Source organism: Tachypleus tridentatus, chromosome 8 (genome assembly GCF_004210375.1).
Source record: "Tachypleus tridentatus isolate NWPU-2018 chromosome 8, ASM421037v1, whole genome shotgun sequence".
Classification (NCBI taxonomy): domain Eukaryota; kingdom Metazoa; phylum Arthropoda; class Merostomata; order Xiphosura; family Limulidae; genus Tachypleus; species Tachypleus tridentatus.
The window spans coordinates 74378005-74395228 of NC_134832.1; the positions used below are offsets into that span (position 1 = coordinate 74378005).

Sequence of the window (17224 nt, forward strand, 5' to 3'; positions counted from 1 at the left end):
CAGTTCATGTATGGAACAGGCACAGCAGTGAAAGTGCTGAAGCAGACAGATTTATCTGTGGTGTCAGCATGCCTGTTCCCACAAATACCAACATGGCCTCATATCCAGAAAAACTGGATGACATAGAAGCTAAAAAGTACTCAAATTACACTATACTGACTGACTTAGTTTTGTACTGGCTCTGGAATCACTTCATGTTAGTTCCTACCCTGTTCATGCCAATATTCAAAACCGACCAGTCCATTTCTCTTGAGCATGTACTTATATTCAGTTCTGCCATGGTTTGTTGTGGTTTGATGGTTGTGCACAGAGTCACCTGATTTTGAACCATCTGTATAAACAAGAATGGAAAGATGGTTCGAAAGATGCTCAGCAAATAACAGACAGTATTTCCAATCAGGAGTGTCTGCTTTTCTCAGATTACTCAAAGACAGATCACATATGGGGACTGTAATAAGCCATGATAGGATGAGCTGACCAGTGGATACAGCAATGTTATCCAAAGACAGACCCAATTCATCAAACTGCATCTGGATACAAAGGCCAAAAGAAGTAATGGTGGATCGTCTGTTCTGAAAAAGCATGGCCTACCAAGGAAGGAAACAACCCCAGGTGGGATTTTTTTCGAAAGGAAGATGTTTCAAAGTATATAGTAAAAACAGTTGCAAAAAGCAGTGATGCAGAGAAGGTTCATAAAACTGTAAATAAGCTCAGAACTGGGGAAGTGCAGAAAGTCCTGGTTTAGAGCCAAAGTCCCTGATGATGAACAAGGTCCAGTATCTTCAAGGCCAAGGCCCTGGCAAGAGCCATAGACCAGTGATTCATAGTCTAATTTCAATCAAATAAGAGCAAGATATATCTTTAGTATAGAACATTGATCTGCTCCCCAAGCATTGGAAGAGAGAACATAGAGAATGTTCAGTGCTCTTGTACATTTGACCTGAAACTGCTTGATGTGTGGTATAAAGTTAAGCTTAAGGTCAAAGATAAGCCCCAAGAACTTTGTCTCAGGGACCACAGGTAGCACAACTTCACCAATATGGGGTTCAAGATCACAGTGAATACCCTGTTGATGGCAAAAGTGCATGTAAATAGTTTTATGTAAATAGTTAAAACTGTTTGCTGTGATTTACTTCAGTAAACAATTGAGGGTAGTCTGTAGCTGCCACTCAATATACTCAATATATGAAAGTTGTTGACATAAAGCATGTTTGCAAAACTAAGAGGGAGTGTTCAGTGATGGCATTAATCTTTATACCAAAAAGAGTGACACTCAAAACACAGCCCTGAGGAACTCCAAGTTCTTGTGGAAAAGAACAGGAAAGTGTGGAATGTACACGAACTTGGAATCACCTGTCCATTAAAAAAATTCCAATAAAGATGAGCAATTGGACATGTAACCAATATAAATGGAGATCTCACAAAATGCCATACCTCCATGTTGTATCATAAACCTTCTCAATGTCAAAGAATATTGATACAAGATATTGTCATTTGAGAAAGGCTTCTCAAATTGACGTTTCAAGTCGAATCAGGTGGTCCACCATGGAGTGCTGTTGTCGGAACTCACATCGGGTGGGTGAGAGGAAGTTGTTTGATTTGAGAAACCAAACAAGACAAGCATTAACCTTTCTCTCTGAAATCTTACAGAGACAGCTCGTGAAAGCAACTGGACGGTAGTTTGAAGGAATCAAACTACCCACCATGGAGCTCTACAAGTGGATGCAATACAATGCCAAACAAGGACACTACAACAACGCCAGGATTTTATGAGCACTATACCCAAATACCAGCATCAAATACAATGTCCACATCAACTACTGAGGACATCCAACACTGGTACTTGGTTGACCCTAGCCCCAGTGGACCAGCCGACTAACCCAAGGAAGGCCACCCCAAGGCTGCCCATCTACAGGAATTCAAGGCCAAAGTGGTGTGTTAGGGTTGGACCCCTCAACCACCAGGATCCTCTCCTCCCCTTCATAGGTCAGAGGTTCTGTTCTTTCAGTTTACCTCCTCTGGGAGGCCCCCGCACAACATACAGGAATTCACATCGAGGGGCCAAAAGTTGGATTGAAGATAAATACATCAGGACAGTCAAGAGCAAGACAGATCTGAGAAAACTGATCTGTTTAAAGTGATCACAGCTTCCAATCTAGGTCCCATATGCCCAAAATGGAGTCCATCCACTGAGTATCTAAATGTACCTCCTGGCAGCAATAAGCCAAAGCATGCTGTTCTGATAAATGTGAAGAATACAGCATATATGTATATATATATATATATATATATATTCCATATATATGGAAATCTTCCAGCATGAACAGCAATATCAGGAGAAGGAAGAAGAACCAAGTAGTCACTTGCCATCCTTTCTGCCAGCAAGGAAAAAGTAGAGTCAAATGCAATCAGGGATATTCCCAGAACATTACAAACCTGAGTAACCAACTGAAGTAAAAGGACTGGAAGCAGCTGATCAAAATTGTCCTCTGTTGAGACCTAACTAGTGAAAGAAAGAGATGGAAAAAGTGAGTATAAATACTCCCCAGGTGGTCCTTTGTCATTTACAAAATTTACCTCAGAACCCTCCAAACAGACACCTGTGGTTTGCATATATATCTCACCTCAGAACAAATCATGTCATGGACAGCCTTGACTGAGTGACTTTCCCCAATTGTTGACAAATACCAGACAGCAGAGGTGAAAGAGAAAAGGTCTGGTTGGCCTCCATAGTAATAACATTAATGCAGGAATTCATACCTGTCATTATGTTTTTGTTTAAAGTAATCTATTAATATAAATTAAGATATCACAGTAGAAAAACCAACCAAATACAATGTCGCAATACAAATTGTGAATAATAACAATATTTCTGTTTACAGAAACCCATGCATAATGCTTTGTCAATAAAAAGTGATTATATTATCTTCATGAGGTACTTGTATATAGTAAATAGATAGAAGGTGCATTGAAATTGGTGAAAACTTTCACAAATTAGAATTTGTTTGTTTATTTTTTGAATTTCATGCAAAGCTATGCGAAGGCTATTTGTGCTAGCCATCCCTAATTTAGCAGTGTAAGACAAGAGGGAAGGCAGCTAGTCATCACCACCCACCACCAACTCTTGGGCAGCTCTTACCAACGAATATAGCGGGGTTGACTGTCACATTATAATGTCCACACAGCTGAAAGGGCAAGCATGTTTGGTGCGACAGGAATTCAAACCCGCAACCCTTGGATTACGAATCAAATGCCTTAACCCACCTGGCCATGCTGAGCCTTATTAGAATTTGACAAGAGCATTAGAGTGGTGTATAAAAGACAGGAACAAACATGTTCAATGCTCACTGGGCAAAGTGTGGAAACCCTGGAGATTGAGAAATAGTTAAATTATAAGCAGAGGTATGTATGTTTTGGAAACTATCTTTCTTATAAAACACAATAAATAAATGGCATAAATACATAGATGATAATGCACAGGTGGAAAAGATCTAAGCTGAGTCTGAAAATAAAGAGCAAAATGCTAGATTCAAATTTATCTGATATTCTTGAATATAATCTTTTAGACATAACTTGTGGTAATGTTTTTAAAAATAATAATTCTAGTGTAAAAGAGGTTCTCATTAAAGCTTGAAGTGAGTTTTTTCTTTTTCTTTTTTTACAGAAATCCTGTGTTCCTTTAAAAAAACATAAGTACAGGATGAAACAGCAAGTATCAGCCAATAATAGATCAACATTAGGTGACTGCAACATACTCACTACTTTGCACTCTATACAATCTGTGTCTTTATGGAGCCAGCCCTCATACTGTTTTCTGGAGTAAAAGAATTCAGTACCCCTAATATTAAAATTTATTATGAACATTCATGTACTAAACTGACATCCAGTCAGGAGAAAAAAACCACAAGTAATAAAAACATTTTGTACATGTAAAGTGATTTAAGGATGGCAGTGCCAAAAAGAAAACAAATGTAAAAATGATAAATACATTATCCCCTACCTGGCTTTCAATATTAAAATTTAGTGTTATATTGTAATATGCATGCTTGACTTTAACATTATTGCAGTCAGAAATTATATATTCCTGAATATTGATATGCAGTTTATCATGTGATGGTTATGTCAGGATAAGCATTAATATACTTTAAGAGCCTACAGTTTACATAATAGAAAACGTCTTAACTATTACACTCTCTCACTACAAAGTCAGTCATTGTAATATTTTTGTACTTTTGCATTTTATAGCACAATAATTAATTTTAATATTGAAAGTCATGTAGGGATGATTATGTATAACTGTGTCATCCCTACATTCTTGCTTGCATTCTTTTTCAGCACTGCTATCCCTATATCATTTTACATTTACAAAATGCCTATTACTTGTATTAATAAGCAAGACAAATAGCATTTTAATCTATGCACAATTACTTTAATAAACAGCATTGACCAAAGTAAGCTATCAAACCATAATGTTGGTCTGGTAACTGCAGTAACTTTCTGTATTCATACAGAGCAAATACAAATCCTGGTTAGACATTTTCTGTTTGGTAACTTGATAGAAATCAGCCATTTTGATATGCAAGTTAACAGACAACAAACAAAAGAAGCACTCAATTTGCAATAATTCTAAGGTGTAAAATCATAAGTTTGCAGATAGAAAACATGGACTCTTGATTTACATTCAGAGAACATTCCACTTTATTTTAGCTGGAAATGACACTTATCTATTATGAGATGATTACAGCAATTATTTTCTTCCTCACTGGTCAAATGTGTTTAAATTTTTTTACATTCCAAATGTGATATTTTAGAATAAATTGACAATGGGCATTTGTTTATTTCATACCTGGTAGAGATAAATTCAAACAAAAGGTAATGCAAAGAGTTTTAAGCATCCATGCAAAATATCCAATATCAAAATGGAACCAAAACTACTTACTGCTCATAAGACAAAAAACATATGGACTAAACTATATGGAGGAAACTGTTTCTCACAAACTCATGCATTAAGTAGAAAAAGATAGGCAAGTATGTTATTTATATATGAAGTAAGCACAGAAACCAAGGCTACTAGACCTGAAATAAAGAAATTGGGAAAATCCCTCTTTATGAAAAGATCTAAATACCTATGTTAATAATGATAAAAAAATAAAGAATAGAAAACTATGTCATGATTCCACAAGTATAACTACACAAGTTTTACATCAGCAGATTCCATAATATGGAAAACTCAAGAGTACAAGTAATAAATTATAGGTCTATGAAATCAAAATTTTGTTAACTGTGATTAACTGTTTAATGCTCTGGTGTTTTTAAGTCATTGAAACTACTTTTGGAAAGACTAACATTATAGATTAAAGAATTACTGATGACAATTTAGCTACAAGTTCAACTTCTATAAGCAAATGCCATTTATTAACAAAAAAGTAGTTCATTTTATGAAAACAAAATCTTGAAAGATCAATGAGCTTTTTACAATATAAGATTCTTAAATAATTTTTGGTCACAAACAGAATAAAGAAGGAAACTGGAAGATACTGCAAATTACAATATTCATGTTATTTACATTTGATTTAATTCTTCTTTGTTACCTTAACATGACTATACTCTCAAATCTAAGATGGAGTTAAGTTTGAAAAGCAGCAAAATCTAAAATTACTGTTGCCAATCACTATTCTATCAAAGACCATTAACCAAACCAGTGTGTGTGTATTGTACCAAAACAAAAACACTCAACTGCATTCAATAACTGTACAATGTAATGGATGTATTCTTAAAATAAAATTCTTACAGATTTTAGTACCTTATTTTTGTGACAGAATTGACAAGTCCACACATTTCCTGCAGATTTAGGCTCTTTTTTTCACTCTTTTTAATATTTGCTGCTATTTCGTGTTACAATAACTTTTTAACAGAACTACATTGCCTAACCTTGGTTGATTAAGGAGTAGCTTATTTTGAGAGCCCATAGGACTTGTTTCAGTTGCAAAACCTGGCAACTCTGATTGGTTCCCTTACCTCTTGGAACAGCTGTGACATCTCACAGACCAGACACATGGAAGGGTCATCTTGGAAATGACAAACATTGCGGTCAGAAAGAAAATAGTCCCGGAGAAGTGGTGTGTGCATCAAAGCTTGTACAATGCAGTTCATGAAGCATGTGTTCCCTAAGTTGATAAGCCCTCTTAATCCTAATAGAAAAAAATAATTCAAAATATCAGTTTTCTTCACCATAAACAGCTCCTGCTAAACAGTCCACAGGACTATTATATTTCAATTCTCTGTTTACAAAATTGGACAATAAAACTTAATTGGTATTGACTGAATTGTACCGTTTTCTATCAATAACAGTTTTTGGCTAAACTGAGTCATACAGCATACCACTCTAATCAATATGGTAGCCTTTTCAGCCTTGTGTCATCAAAAGGTAGTTCATCAAATGCAATTTAGGACAAGATAATTTGCTAAACTCTTCTTGCTAGTCTGCACTTGCTAATAATTGATATAAAATTTTGTTTTTTCAAATTTTAAAACATATAGGTTTCTCAGTTACAAATATTTCATATCTATAAATTATATAGAAGGTCTGATAAAAAGTTCTAAGTCTTCTTATGTTACAGGTACCAGCAAAAAGGCAGTGAGCTTCACTGAGGTGTGTACAAAGTACAAATAGTGATAAACCCCACAAACAAACCATTTCACCAGACCTTATACCAGTGTTGCAAAAAACATGTTCAAAGACATGACCCTATAATAATGAAAATGGACAGAAAGGAAAAGCAACGTGTGTGCATCATGTTATGTGAAAAATGGTAAAAGAGGAACAAAAATCCTTGAAATGCTAAGAACTGCCTTTGGTGATGACTGCTTAAATAAGGCTGTCATTTGCCAGTGGATAAAATAGTCAAAGATAACCCATGTTCTGGGTGACCGTCAATATCATCCACCGATAAAATAGTTGCTAAGGAAAAAAACAGTTAACCAGGCCTTTTATAAAGAGGTCTTAATTTGCTTGAGGGAGAAAGTTAAAAGAAACCACCACAAGCTGTGAGAGAATGATTATTGATTTCTTCATCATAACAATGCACCTTCACACACTGCTGTGAATGTTCAAAAATTTTGGGGAGAAAAACATTCCTGTGATACCACCCCACCCCCCATATACTCCCAATCTTGCCCCATGTGATTTTTTTATGTTCCTAAAAATCAAAACTAAGATGAAAGACATTTGATGACATTCCAACCATCTATAATAATGTGAAATCAGAACTTAGTCATATAAAAGTTGAAGACTTTCAGCATTGCTTCCAAAAATGGCAGGAACATTGGAACAAGAAAGTAAAAGCTGAGGAAGATTACTTTGAAGGGGATAACATATAATAATGATGTATGTACATTATTCTTTGGAATAAAAGTGAAGTCTTAGAACTTTCTGTTCACACCTCGTACAATATGGTTTTAAAATGTTATACTACTATGCACGTAACATCACTAGTCTAGGCCAATTAAAATTAAAGCACTGAAGTACTAGCAGAAAACAAGATAAAATAATCCACGAGTTTGTCTGTGTATAAAAACAAGAGTTAACTGTGGCTAATGACATGACAAATAATAGCAGGATCTGATTTCAAAAGTATTTATTTCCTGGTAGAATGAAAAGATCAGCAGTGGGCCTTAAATAGCAGCCACCATGACAGACTTGGCGAGGGCTCTTACAATTTCTCAAGAAATTCATTTTATGAATGCTTTGAGCAGAGTGATGGCACATATCAAATAAAAAATTACTAAGATAGTACAGAGAGGTTAAAAAGTGAATATTATTAAACAAATTTCATGTAATTCAATATAAATAGCCTTACAAATTGCAATGGATCAGAAAAACAATAGTTTACAAGAGAAATATACTATAGGAATCCAAATCACAATATTTTTTGTTCATAAACTTTTATGAATTATATTTCTAACTTTCATATCTGGTCATTTTAAACTGAAAATGCTGTAATACAGAGAAGAAAAAACTACAAATCTGTTAAAAATACTTGCTGCTGCCCAACTACTACACACAAAATATTTATATCACTGAAAATACCTCAAACCACAATTATAGAAATTTCTTATATTAATATTTGATAGATTAACCCACAAGTAACTGCACTCCCCTTGTAACAAAGTCAAACACAGTGGTCTCAATATTACCATAATATTAGTTTAGCAGAAATGTGATGATGAAACTGTACAGAATGTAACTTTGAATGTATTAAGTGTATCTTCATGAAATTTGAAAGGCTTTTAAGTTAACATTACAAATCCATTGTACATAAAAAATCTAATTACTCAATAAAGTAACTTTACCGATTCAGTACAAGGCTGTTTTTACATAAAGAATAAAAATACCTTTTCTTCAAGATCTGTTTTCAAATTTCATCTGCACAACATCTAGAACATCCTAAATGATTATGAGTTTTCATTACAACTTCGTATTTTATTTATTTTATCTACCCTAACACCACATACAGGCTTAATCCATTTAACTGACCACTTAACCATGAGATAACAAAAATTGAAAGTTAACATTTTACTAAGCTCAAAATGTAATTCTGGAACACACTTAACTATCCACTGACACTTTAGCTATTCCTTACTCACCTAAATGTTGGTCTTGTTTGCCCCGGTCTTTTACACCCCATATAAATGCCTTCAGAATTATGACAATCTCCACCCAAATCAATGCACCCTCTTTCAAGACTTACACCATTTCAGTCACTAACACCAGCTCTTAGTGAGGAGAAAGGAAGGGAGAGTGAAGCAGATGCAAGTATTAATGGAAATATATATTCAACTTCCAAACAATACCATCTGCTGAAACTTTAGCTAGAATCCTACCCTGAGAAGATGGAGGAGCCAGTGCAAAAATGACCCATACAAAAAGCATTCACATTTATCAAGGGTGTGCCAAGATAGCAATGGTACATGAGTAGGGATGCTGCACTACATCTAGAACAGGTATGCTCTTCACCTGGAACCTTTGTCAAGGATGGAATAGTACATTAGTCATAACTATAGGGCAACACCAACCAGAGAGCCAAGGTTCCACAACTCAGAAATGAAATTAAGAGGTTATTTATCCCTATATCACACACTGGAGGCAAGAATTATTGAATTACAATGCTATTTTTATTTATATGCATTTTTGCATCAGGTACCAACCTGTAGTCAGTGTGATAGGTTCCAAACCATTACAATCGTGAAACGAAAGACAACACCCCAATCTCAGAATGATATGATCAGGTATGTCTTACTCAACCAAAGAAACAGAATTTATCTGGTCTGAAACTACAAATATTTATCCTCACTGCTCAACTGAGTGGGCAAGGACCATTCCACTTGCCCCCAGAATTATAAAAAGAACATGGAACACTGTGCTCAATGAAGAACCTAGGATAGGACCATCCTGCATTCAGAATTATGAGTAAAAACTGGACCTCCTTCTAAGAATAAAACAAGAAACTAACACTGATCAAGGAAAAGGGCCCTGCACACCCCAACCAGATAGCTTAATGTCAAATCTGAACTGGAATTAAAAAGAGATTACTATGGAAGCTCTTGTCACTTCTACCAAAATCTGGCAAGAAATATCGAGGGACCCATTTAAGAGGGCCCTCAACTCTTCCACTCTGGAAGAAAAGCCTCTTGTCCATCACCCAAGTGACTGGAATCTGGGTTTGGTAAGGACTCCCTTGCTCCACTAGTAGAATCTTGGGGAAGTAATGCATACTGGCAAGTCCTGTGGAACAGTGCAAAAGGTGAATCAAGTTTCCTAAATTTTTAAAAACAAACTGAACCCAGTTTATTCAATCCAAAAAATGGAAGGGACAGACAAGGTTCCCTTTTGCTTTACTCATGATATGAGTGGCAGTTCAGTAAAATATGGTAATATTATCTGGTATGGTTTTACAGAATGCCTAATTTCTACAAAGCCTGTTGCAACCAATAGGAAGTGATTGTTAGCAAGGGAGTAGATTGAAAAAAAAAAAAACCGTTTGAGCAACATCCACAACAAAATCAAGTAACAAAAAAAAAGGTAAGATCTTGAAAAGTGCCATATGAGATTGTACATATTGAAGCTGCCACTATAAAACTTCATATTTGACAACTGACGTGAAATGTGGAAGTTGTTGATGCACAGACCTTTTAGGACAGTAAGAGGAAGCTGATAAGTGATGGCACTGATTTCAATACTGAAAAGTGTGACACACAAGACCCAGCTGTGAAGGACTCCAAGTTCCTGTGGGAACAAACTAAAAAGTGTATAAATCACACAAACCTGGAATCACCTGTCGAGTGAAAAAATTCTAAATAAAAACAAGTCATAGAAATGGAGGTCACATAAAATTCCATACCTCCATGTCATGTCATAAGCATTCTGAAAATGACAGAAACTAGATGTTCTTTCTAGAGAAAGGCTTCTCTAATCAATGTTAAGTCAAATTAAAGGGTCCATGGTAGAGCACTGTCGTAAAAACCCACACCGGGTAGGCGAGGAAGTTGTGTGATTCTAAGAACCAATCAAGATGAGTACTGACCATTCTCTCCCAGACTTTACACAGACAGCTTGTCAAAGCAATAGGTCAACAATTTGTTAGAATCTTGAAGTCCTTCCCAGGCTCAAAAAAGGAGTAGCATAATATCCTGGCACAAAGCATCAGGAAAGATGTCATCCTGCCAAATCTGGTTGAAAATATTCAAAAGAATAGAAAGAGAGGTAAAAGATAAATGGTGCTGCATTTCATAACAAATATCGTTTGATCCAAATGATGTACTGTTGGGCCAATAAAGACAATTGTACTCAGAGATACCCATCTCCTGAAAGTGGTGATCTTTCAGCCCAAGTGTTGATGGTAAAGAGCAGTTGGGAAGAAGGCAAAAGAGCTGGAAAGAAAAACTCTCCCCAAGAGTGTTAATGTCAAGAGCACTGTCAACTTCCCAGCTATCAGAGAGCAAGATCAAAAGGGGTTTGGAGGTGTACAATCCACTGACTTTCCAAATCTTGTCCCAATCAACTATAGAATTTGAGATACTGGAGGTGAACTTAATCAAAGATACCTTCTGGCCTTGACACCTGACCTTCTGAGTATGGGCATAAACCTGCTGATAAACAATGTTGTTAGAAAGAGAGGGATGCAATCAGAAGGTCTCTTTCAGGCTAGTTTTTGAGTCTAACATGCCTCCTGACAGGCCAGACTCCACTATGGATGAGAATATCATAGAAAACATGTAGAGGTCAGAAGAATAAAACAAGCTGCTGCCTAGATTATACAGTCAGTCACTGCTTCCACACAGTCATCAACAAAAGTCAGACAGACAAAGGCAGAATCAAGTTCAACAGCATGAAGAAAGAGGGCCAACTCAGCCTGATCCATCTACCACTATGGCACACAGGACAGGTGGCATCAACCACAAGCTTCTTGCAAGATAATGGGAAAATGATCACTGCCATGTGTATCACTCTCCACACTCCAGGGAAAATGAAACCAGAGTGAGGATAAGCAGACTGAGCAGTAAAAGACTGAACAGATACATGAAAGTAAGTGAAAAAACCATCACTGAATAGAGAAAGATTATGATATGATAGCATACTCTCCAGAAAATGACCCCTTCCATCAATGTCAGCACCACCCCAGAGGGGCTATGTCCATTAAAGTCACCCAAGAAAATAATAAGAGATGGCAACTGATTTAAAAGAATGCCAAATTCCAACTGACTGTAAATCTCTCATGGAGGCAGGTAGATAAAATATCATTGGTAGGACTCAAAGAGAGATGAATTGCCACAGCCTCAAGTTGTAGCTAGTGGCATAGAAGTGGATGGCATGTGTTGGGTAACCAACAAAACCACACCAAAATGGGTTTGAATATCACATAGCTTGTCTTTTTTTATACAGGGAAAACTGCTGAAGGGTGACAACATCAACAGAATAGATGAAAGTTTCTGTGAGGAGACACAAACTAAACAATATGAATCGATCAAGGCCTTAAAGTCATCCACGTTGGAACAATCCTCTAGAGTTCCACTGTACCAGTGTTGCCATTGTTATTTAGTAGGGGATGAGGGCAGAGAGCCCTTTGGTTTGCAACTACACTATTTCCTCTTTAGAAGAAAGAGGTTTGTCAATCTACATGGATTCTGCCTGAGGTCAAGTGGGTACACCTCTGTCAGATGAATCTAGTGACTGTGGACACAACCATATAATGGTTTTGCACCTCGGTACAGATGGAGAGGGACCCAAGCACCCACCAGAAAAAGTGGTAGGGACAGAGAAAGGAGGTATAAACCTATCAACTCCCTTTTCCACGGATGAAAACAGAACTCTAAGGATAAGTGGAAAAAGAATCCTCAGGAGGCATGGAAAGGTCTGTATACACACCTACCAAGATGGCAGAGTGAAAAGTGACAGTGTACATCTTTGTTGGCATGGAATACAAAGTTTTCATGCCTCATGATAGCACATGTTAACAGTCCTCAAGCATTTTACCTTTTTTCCTTCATCAATTCGAGACAAGAACAGGAAAGGTGTGAGCCATCACAGTTGATGAAGTGAAGTCCTAGTTACATAAATCTGCCTCGTGGTCTTTGCCACAATAATGGATATAGCACAGAGAGCCACAGTAAAGAAGTCTAAGAATGACCAAACTGCTGGCACTCTAAACACCAGAATGGGTTAGAGATACAGGGCCAAACCTTACAATGTAAATAACCTGCCTTTACAGATACAGAGGGACATGGAGAAGTGAACATCAAAATGAGAAAGTGGATAAGCCAAAGTACCCCATCTTTGCAAGTGTAAGTATATTGCATGGCCAAAACTACTTGACTGAAAAGATTAGTAAGAATCTTTGACTAAGGGAAATATCTTTTAATAAAAAAGATCCCTCTCAGAAATAACTTCGAGATGCATTCAGGGGTGAATGGGAAGTAGCCTGAATAGATAAATCCCCAAAGGTCTTAGAAAAGTTCAATGTGTTCTGGTTTTGATGTTTCAACCAGAATGTTTCCAGATCTTAATTTCTAGACAAAAAGCTAGTGAGCCATTTCAACCCATTCTGAAAATAAAAAAAAAAGATGACACTTGCCCAAGGGACATTTCAGATAGTGAGTGTAAAATACAGATTCAATATACATTATCAATTGTAGCTTGGGACTGAGTTTTAAAGCCCTCTAAACATGGCTGCTTACCAACCAAGGGTTGTTTAACCTTAGCAATGAGTGTGAGAAGCCATGAGAAAAGTTCAGCATCAACTGACCCCACCCACCATGGATGAACGTAATACAGAGCTGAAAGCAAAAGGCTCGACAAATATGCCAAGGTTTTGTGAACACTATACCCAAACACCAGCATCAGACACAAGCTTCTCTGGAAGGTCCCCTCACCATATACAGGCATCTACACTGAAAGGTGACAAAGATTGACCTAATTCTCAGTAACAATTATATAGCCTTAGAAACTGATGTTTTAAAATTCAAATATATATGTTAGAATATAAAATACTGCTGTAACTATAAAATAGAATTTATCTGGCTCTTTCCAAAAGGTTTATAAAATTCCTATACCTGGTCAAGTTGTGCTTCAACAATGGCAAACAAAAAAATATCAAAATATTCGAATTTTATTATATAGCTATCAGTAAATTGAAATTTCTACTTTCTGTTGTTTATAAATAATCAAATAACAAATATCAAAGTTCATGACGATTTTTGAAAGCAAGATGTTCAACACAGCATGTGGCCTTCACTTTAATGCTTTCATCTTCATGAGTCAAAAAGTCAATAAAGGTTGAATGTTTGAATCAGAAATATGTATAGTACATAAAAAAACATGCACATAGTCACAAGATCATACAGGAGAAGAAAATAACAAGATAATAACTTGTATAATATTAAAATCTGAATTATAAACTATATTATACTGCAAAGTTTATTATTTACACCTATTGATAATAATGTTTCATTTAGAATGTAACTCTGTAGAGCATTACAGCATATGCACTTTGACCCTACCCACTTCTAGAAAGTTAACAGGAACAGAATAATCCAATACCTTATTTATGATGTTCAAACACAAAAATTCATTCTTTTCAAATAACTCAGTCTGAATTTTCTATAAATAAACACACACACATAATGAAGATATTAATCATAAAAACACGTACAATATACTTACTAAGAAAATTAAAATTTCATGTTTATACATACCTATATAAGAATTATCACTTATCCTCTTCCTGCGAGGGTTTCTCCTGAGTAAATCTAATTCAAAATTGGTTGGTTCCCATTCATAATACTGCTCTTTGATGCCTGTAAATACAGTATAAACTTGCAGTCATTGAAAGCACTACTATATTTTAAACAAACCTACACATGCTTTTCATCTCTATCCTTATCAGTAACAACATTTGAAACTCTGTAGGTAATTCTATGTGACACATGCATGCTTCATATGCCATATACACTACATGGCCAAAAGTATGTGGACACCTGACTATCACACCCATATGTGCTTGTTGAACATCTCATTCCAAAACCATGGGCATCAATATGGAGTTGGTACACCCTTTGCTGCTATAACAACCTCCACTCTTATCAGATGGCTTTTCACTAGATTTTTGTACATGGCTGTGGGGATTCACTCCTATTCGGCCACAAGAGCATTAATGAGGTCAGGCACTAATTTCAGGCAAGAAGACCTGGCTCGCAGTTGGCATTTCAATTGATCCCAAAGGTATTTGATGGAGTTTAAATCACAGCTCTGTGCAGACCAGTCAAATATTTCCACACCAACCTTGGCAAACAATGTCTTTATGGACCTTGCTTTGTGCATAGGGCCATTGTAAGGCTGAAACAAAAAAGGCCTTCCCCAAACTGCTGCCATGAAGTTGGAAGCACACAATTCTCTAGAATGCCATTGTATACTGTAGCATTAAGAAAATGCCTAGTCCAAACCATTAAAAACAGCTCCAGACCATTATTCCTCCTCCACAAAACTTTACAGTTGGCACTATGCATTCAGGCAGGTAGTGTTCTCCTGGCATCTGCCAAAACCAGATTCTTCTGTCAGACTGCCAGATAATGAAGCGTGATTCATCACTTTAGAGAACATGTTTCCACTGCTCCAGAGCCCAATAGCAGTATGCTTTACACCACTCCAGCCAATGCTCAGTATTGTGCATAGTAATTTTAGGCTTGTGTGCACCTGCTTGGCCACAAAAACCAATTTCATGAAACTCCCAATGAACAGTTCTTGTGTTGACGTTGCTTCCAGAGGCAGTTTGGAACTTGATAGTGAGTGTTGCAACTGTAGGCAGACAATTTTTACACATTTCAGCACTCGGCAGTCCTGTTCTGTAAGCTTGTGTAGCCTACCACTTCAAGGCTGAGTTGTTGTTGCTCCTAAACACTTCCACCACAATAACAGCACCTACAGTTGACTGGGGCAGCTAGAATATGGCAGAAATTTGATGAATTGACTTGTTGAAAAGGTGGCATCCTATGATAGTGCCACATTAAATGTCACTAAGCTCTTCAGAATGACCCATGTTTGTCTATGGAGATTGCATGGCTGTATGCTTGATTTTATGCACCTGTTAGCAATAGGTGTGGTTGAAATAGCTGAACCCACTAATTAGAAGGGGTGTCCACATACTTTTGGCCATGTAGTGTGCTTTCAACTGAGCTTACCTAATTTACCATCACTATACTATGATGTAGACAGTTTTTTTACATTCCAGTGCATCATTTGTGTATGATAAAACTGACTTGAAGCTTTTCTTTCAACAAATTTTACAAAGTCTTAAAATATATCAAATATCTTCAGATAGATCCTGAAACCTGATATACTTTTAAACAAATATTCTAATTTCTTTAAGTACATTATTGAAACTTAATATCATAGTTCTTGATGCCTACACATATAACCAATATATTGAATGTCTCAATTTGTTCACTACAGGTTAACCTTGAAGTATATCCTACTGTAGCCTTCAGAATATCAAAGCTTAATCAAATTTAATTTATCATATTAAATTTTCAAAATCTCTATTTAAAAGGTCATTTTCTTAATACTTATATTAATATTCAGTTATTTTCATTAATCCAAAATTTGTAACAAAAAAATTAATAAAAATATTAAAACATTTAGCTTCAATTCATCTCAGACTAGCAACATCTGTTTTAGTTGTTTAGAAATTAAATCTCACATTTTCTTTTCACAAACTATATTCCATAAATTTCTGACTCGGAGATTATTCCAAGTGAGAAGTGGTATTTGCAGAATTTGTAATTAAAAAAACTGTCACTATTAAATGAGTATTCTATATGAATATTAAACCCTTTTACTAGCACACACTTTAAAAAGTTATTTCCTTGCTTTACACATTTAAAAAAAATAATAGAATTTTTTTTCTAAGTAGTAGTTTGTTATTCTTTCATTTTATAACCTTTTTACTCTAAACTTGTACAGAAATAAAATACTTAATATGAAGTAGAGAAATTCCTTTTCCAGTGAAACAAATCTTTTTAAATTTCCTACTTACAACTGCTAAAATAAGTAAGTGTTTAGTTTCTCACAGATTTATTTCCAACTTTCAATTAAAAAAATTTTCAGTTTTAAAACAGAAATCTAAAAATGTAACAAAGAATACTTTGTTGGTCACCATTATTTAACACCTTACAATCCAGAATCTTGGACTTGAAGAGGTGAAATGATGATAAAAGTCCAAAAAAATGTTGAGATGTATTTCATCAAATTATCTCAACAATAAAATAACTGAAATGTTGAAATGTTAAAATTGCTTTTGAGATATGTTTTTTTAACATTTGTCTTGGATGAAATGATTAACAAAAATTAGAACTGCAAGCCCTAATTTTTCCTTATTTTTATGATCACCATTAAGATGATGGAAATAATTAATTTTCCCACCTGCACAGATATAACTTTCCAGTGAACAAAATTCAACTACAAATCTTTAATTGTTATATTCATTTCAGGCTTATTTTCAGCTCAAATGCTTCAAAAACAGGAAATTTTTGAAAACTAAGGAAGTCAAGAACTATAAAAATCAATCTGAATGTTTTGTTTTTTACAGATTTCAAGTTTTTGAGCCTGACAAAATCATAAATATATCACTTGAAACCTGAGATTATTCTTTTGCAATATATTTGCTGTAAATCT

General features: G+C 35.6%; 1 protein-coding gene across 1 annotated transcript in view; it reads right to left on the reverse strand.

The window, feature by feature from the left end:
- not (ubiquitin carboxyl-terminal hydrolase nonstop) overlaps positions 1–17224 on the reverse strand; it is a 51973-nt gene that overhangs the window by 22400 nt on the left and 12349 nt on the right. Inside the window, exons 4-5 of the mRNA XM_076449515.1 lie at positions 14251–14352; positions 6019–6191 (exon numbers count right to left, since the gene is read on the reverse strand). Of these exons, the coding sequence (XP_076305630.1) occupies positions 6019–6191; positions 14251–14352 (275 nt within the window). The remainder of the gene's footprint in view (positions 1–6018; positions 6192–14250; positions 14353–17224) is intronic.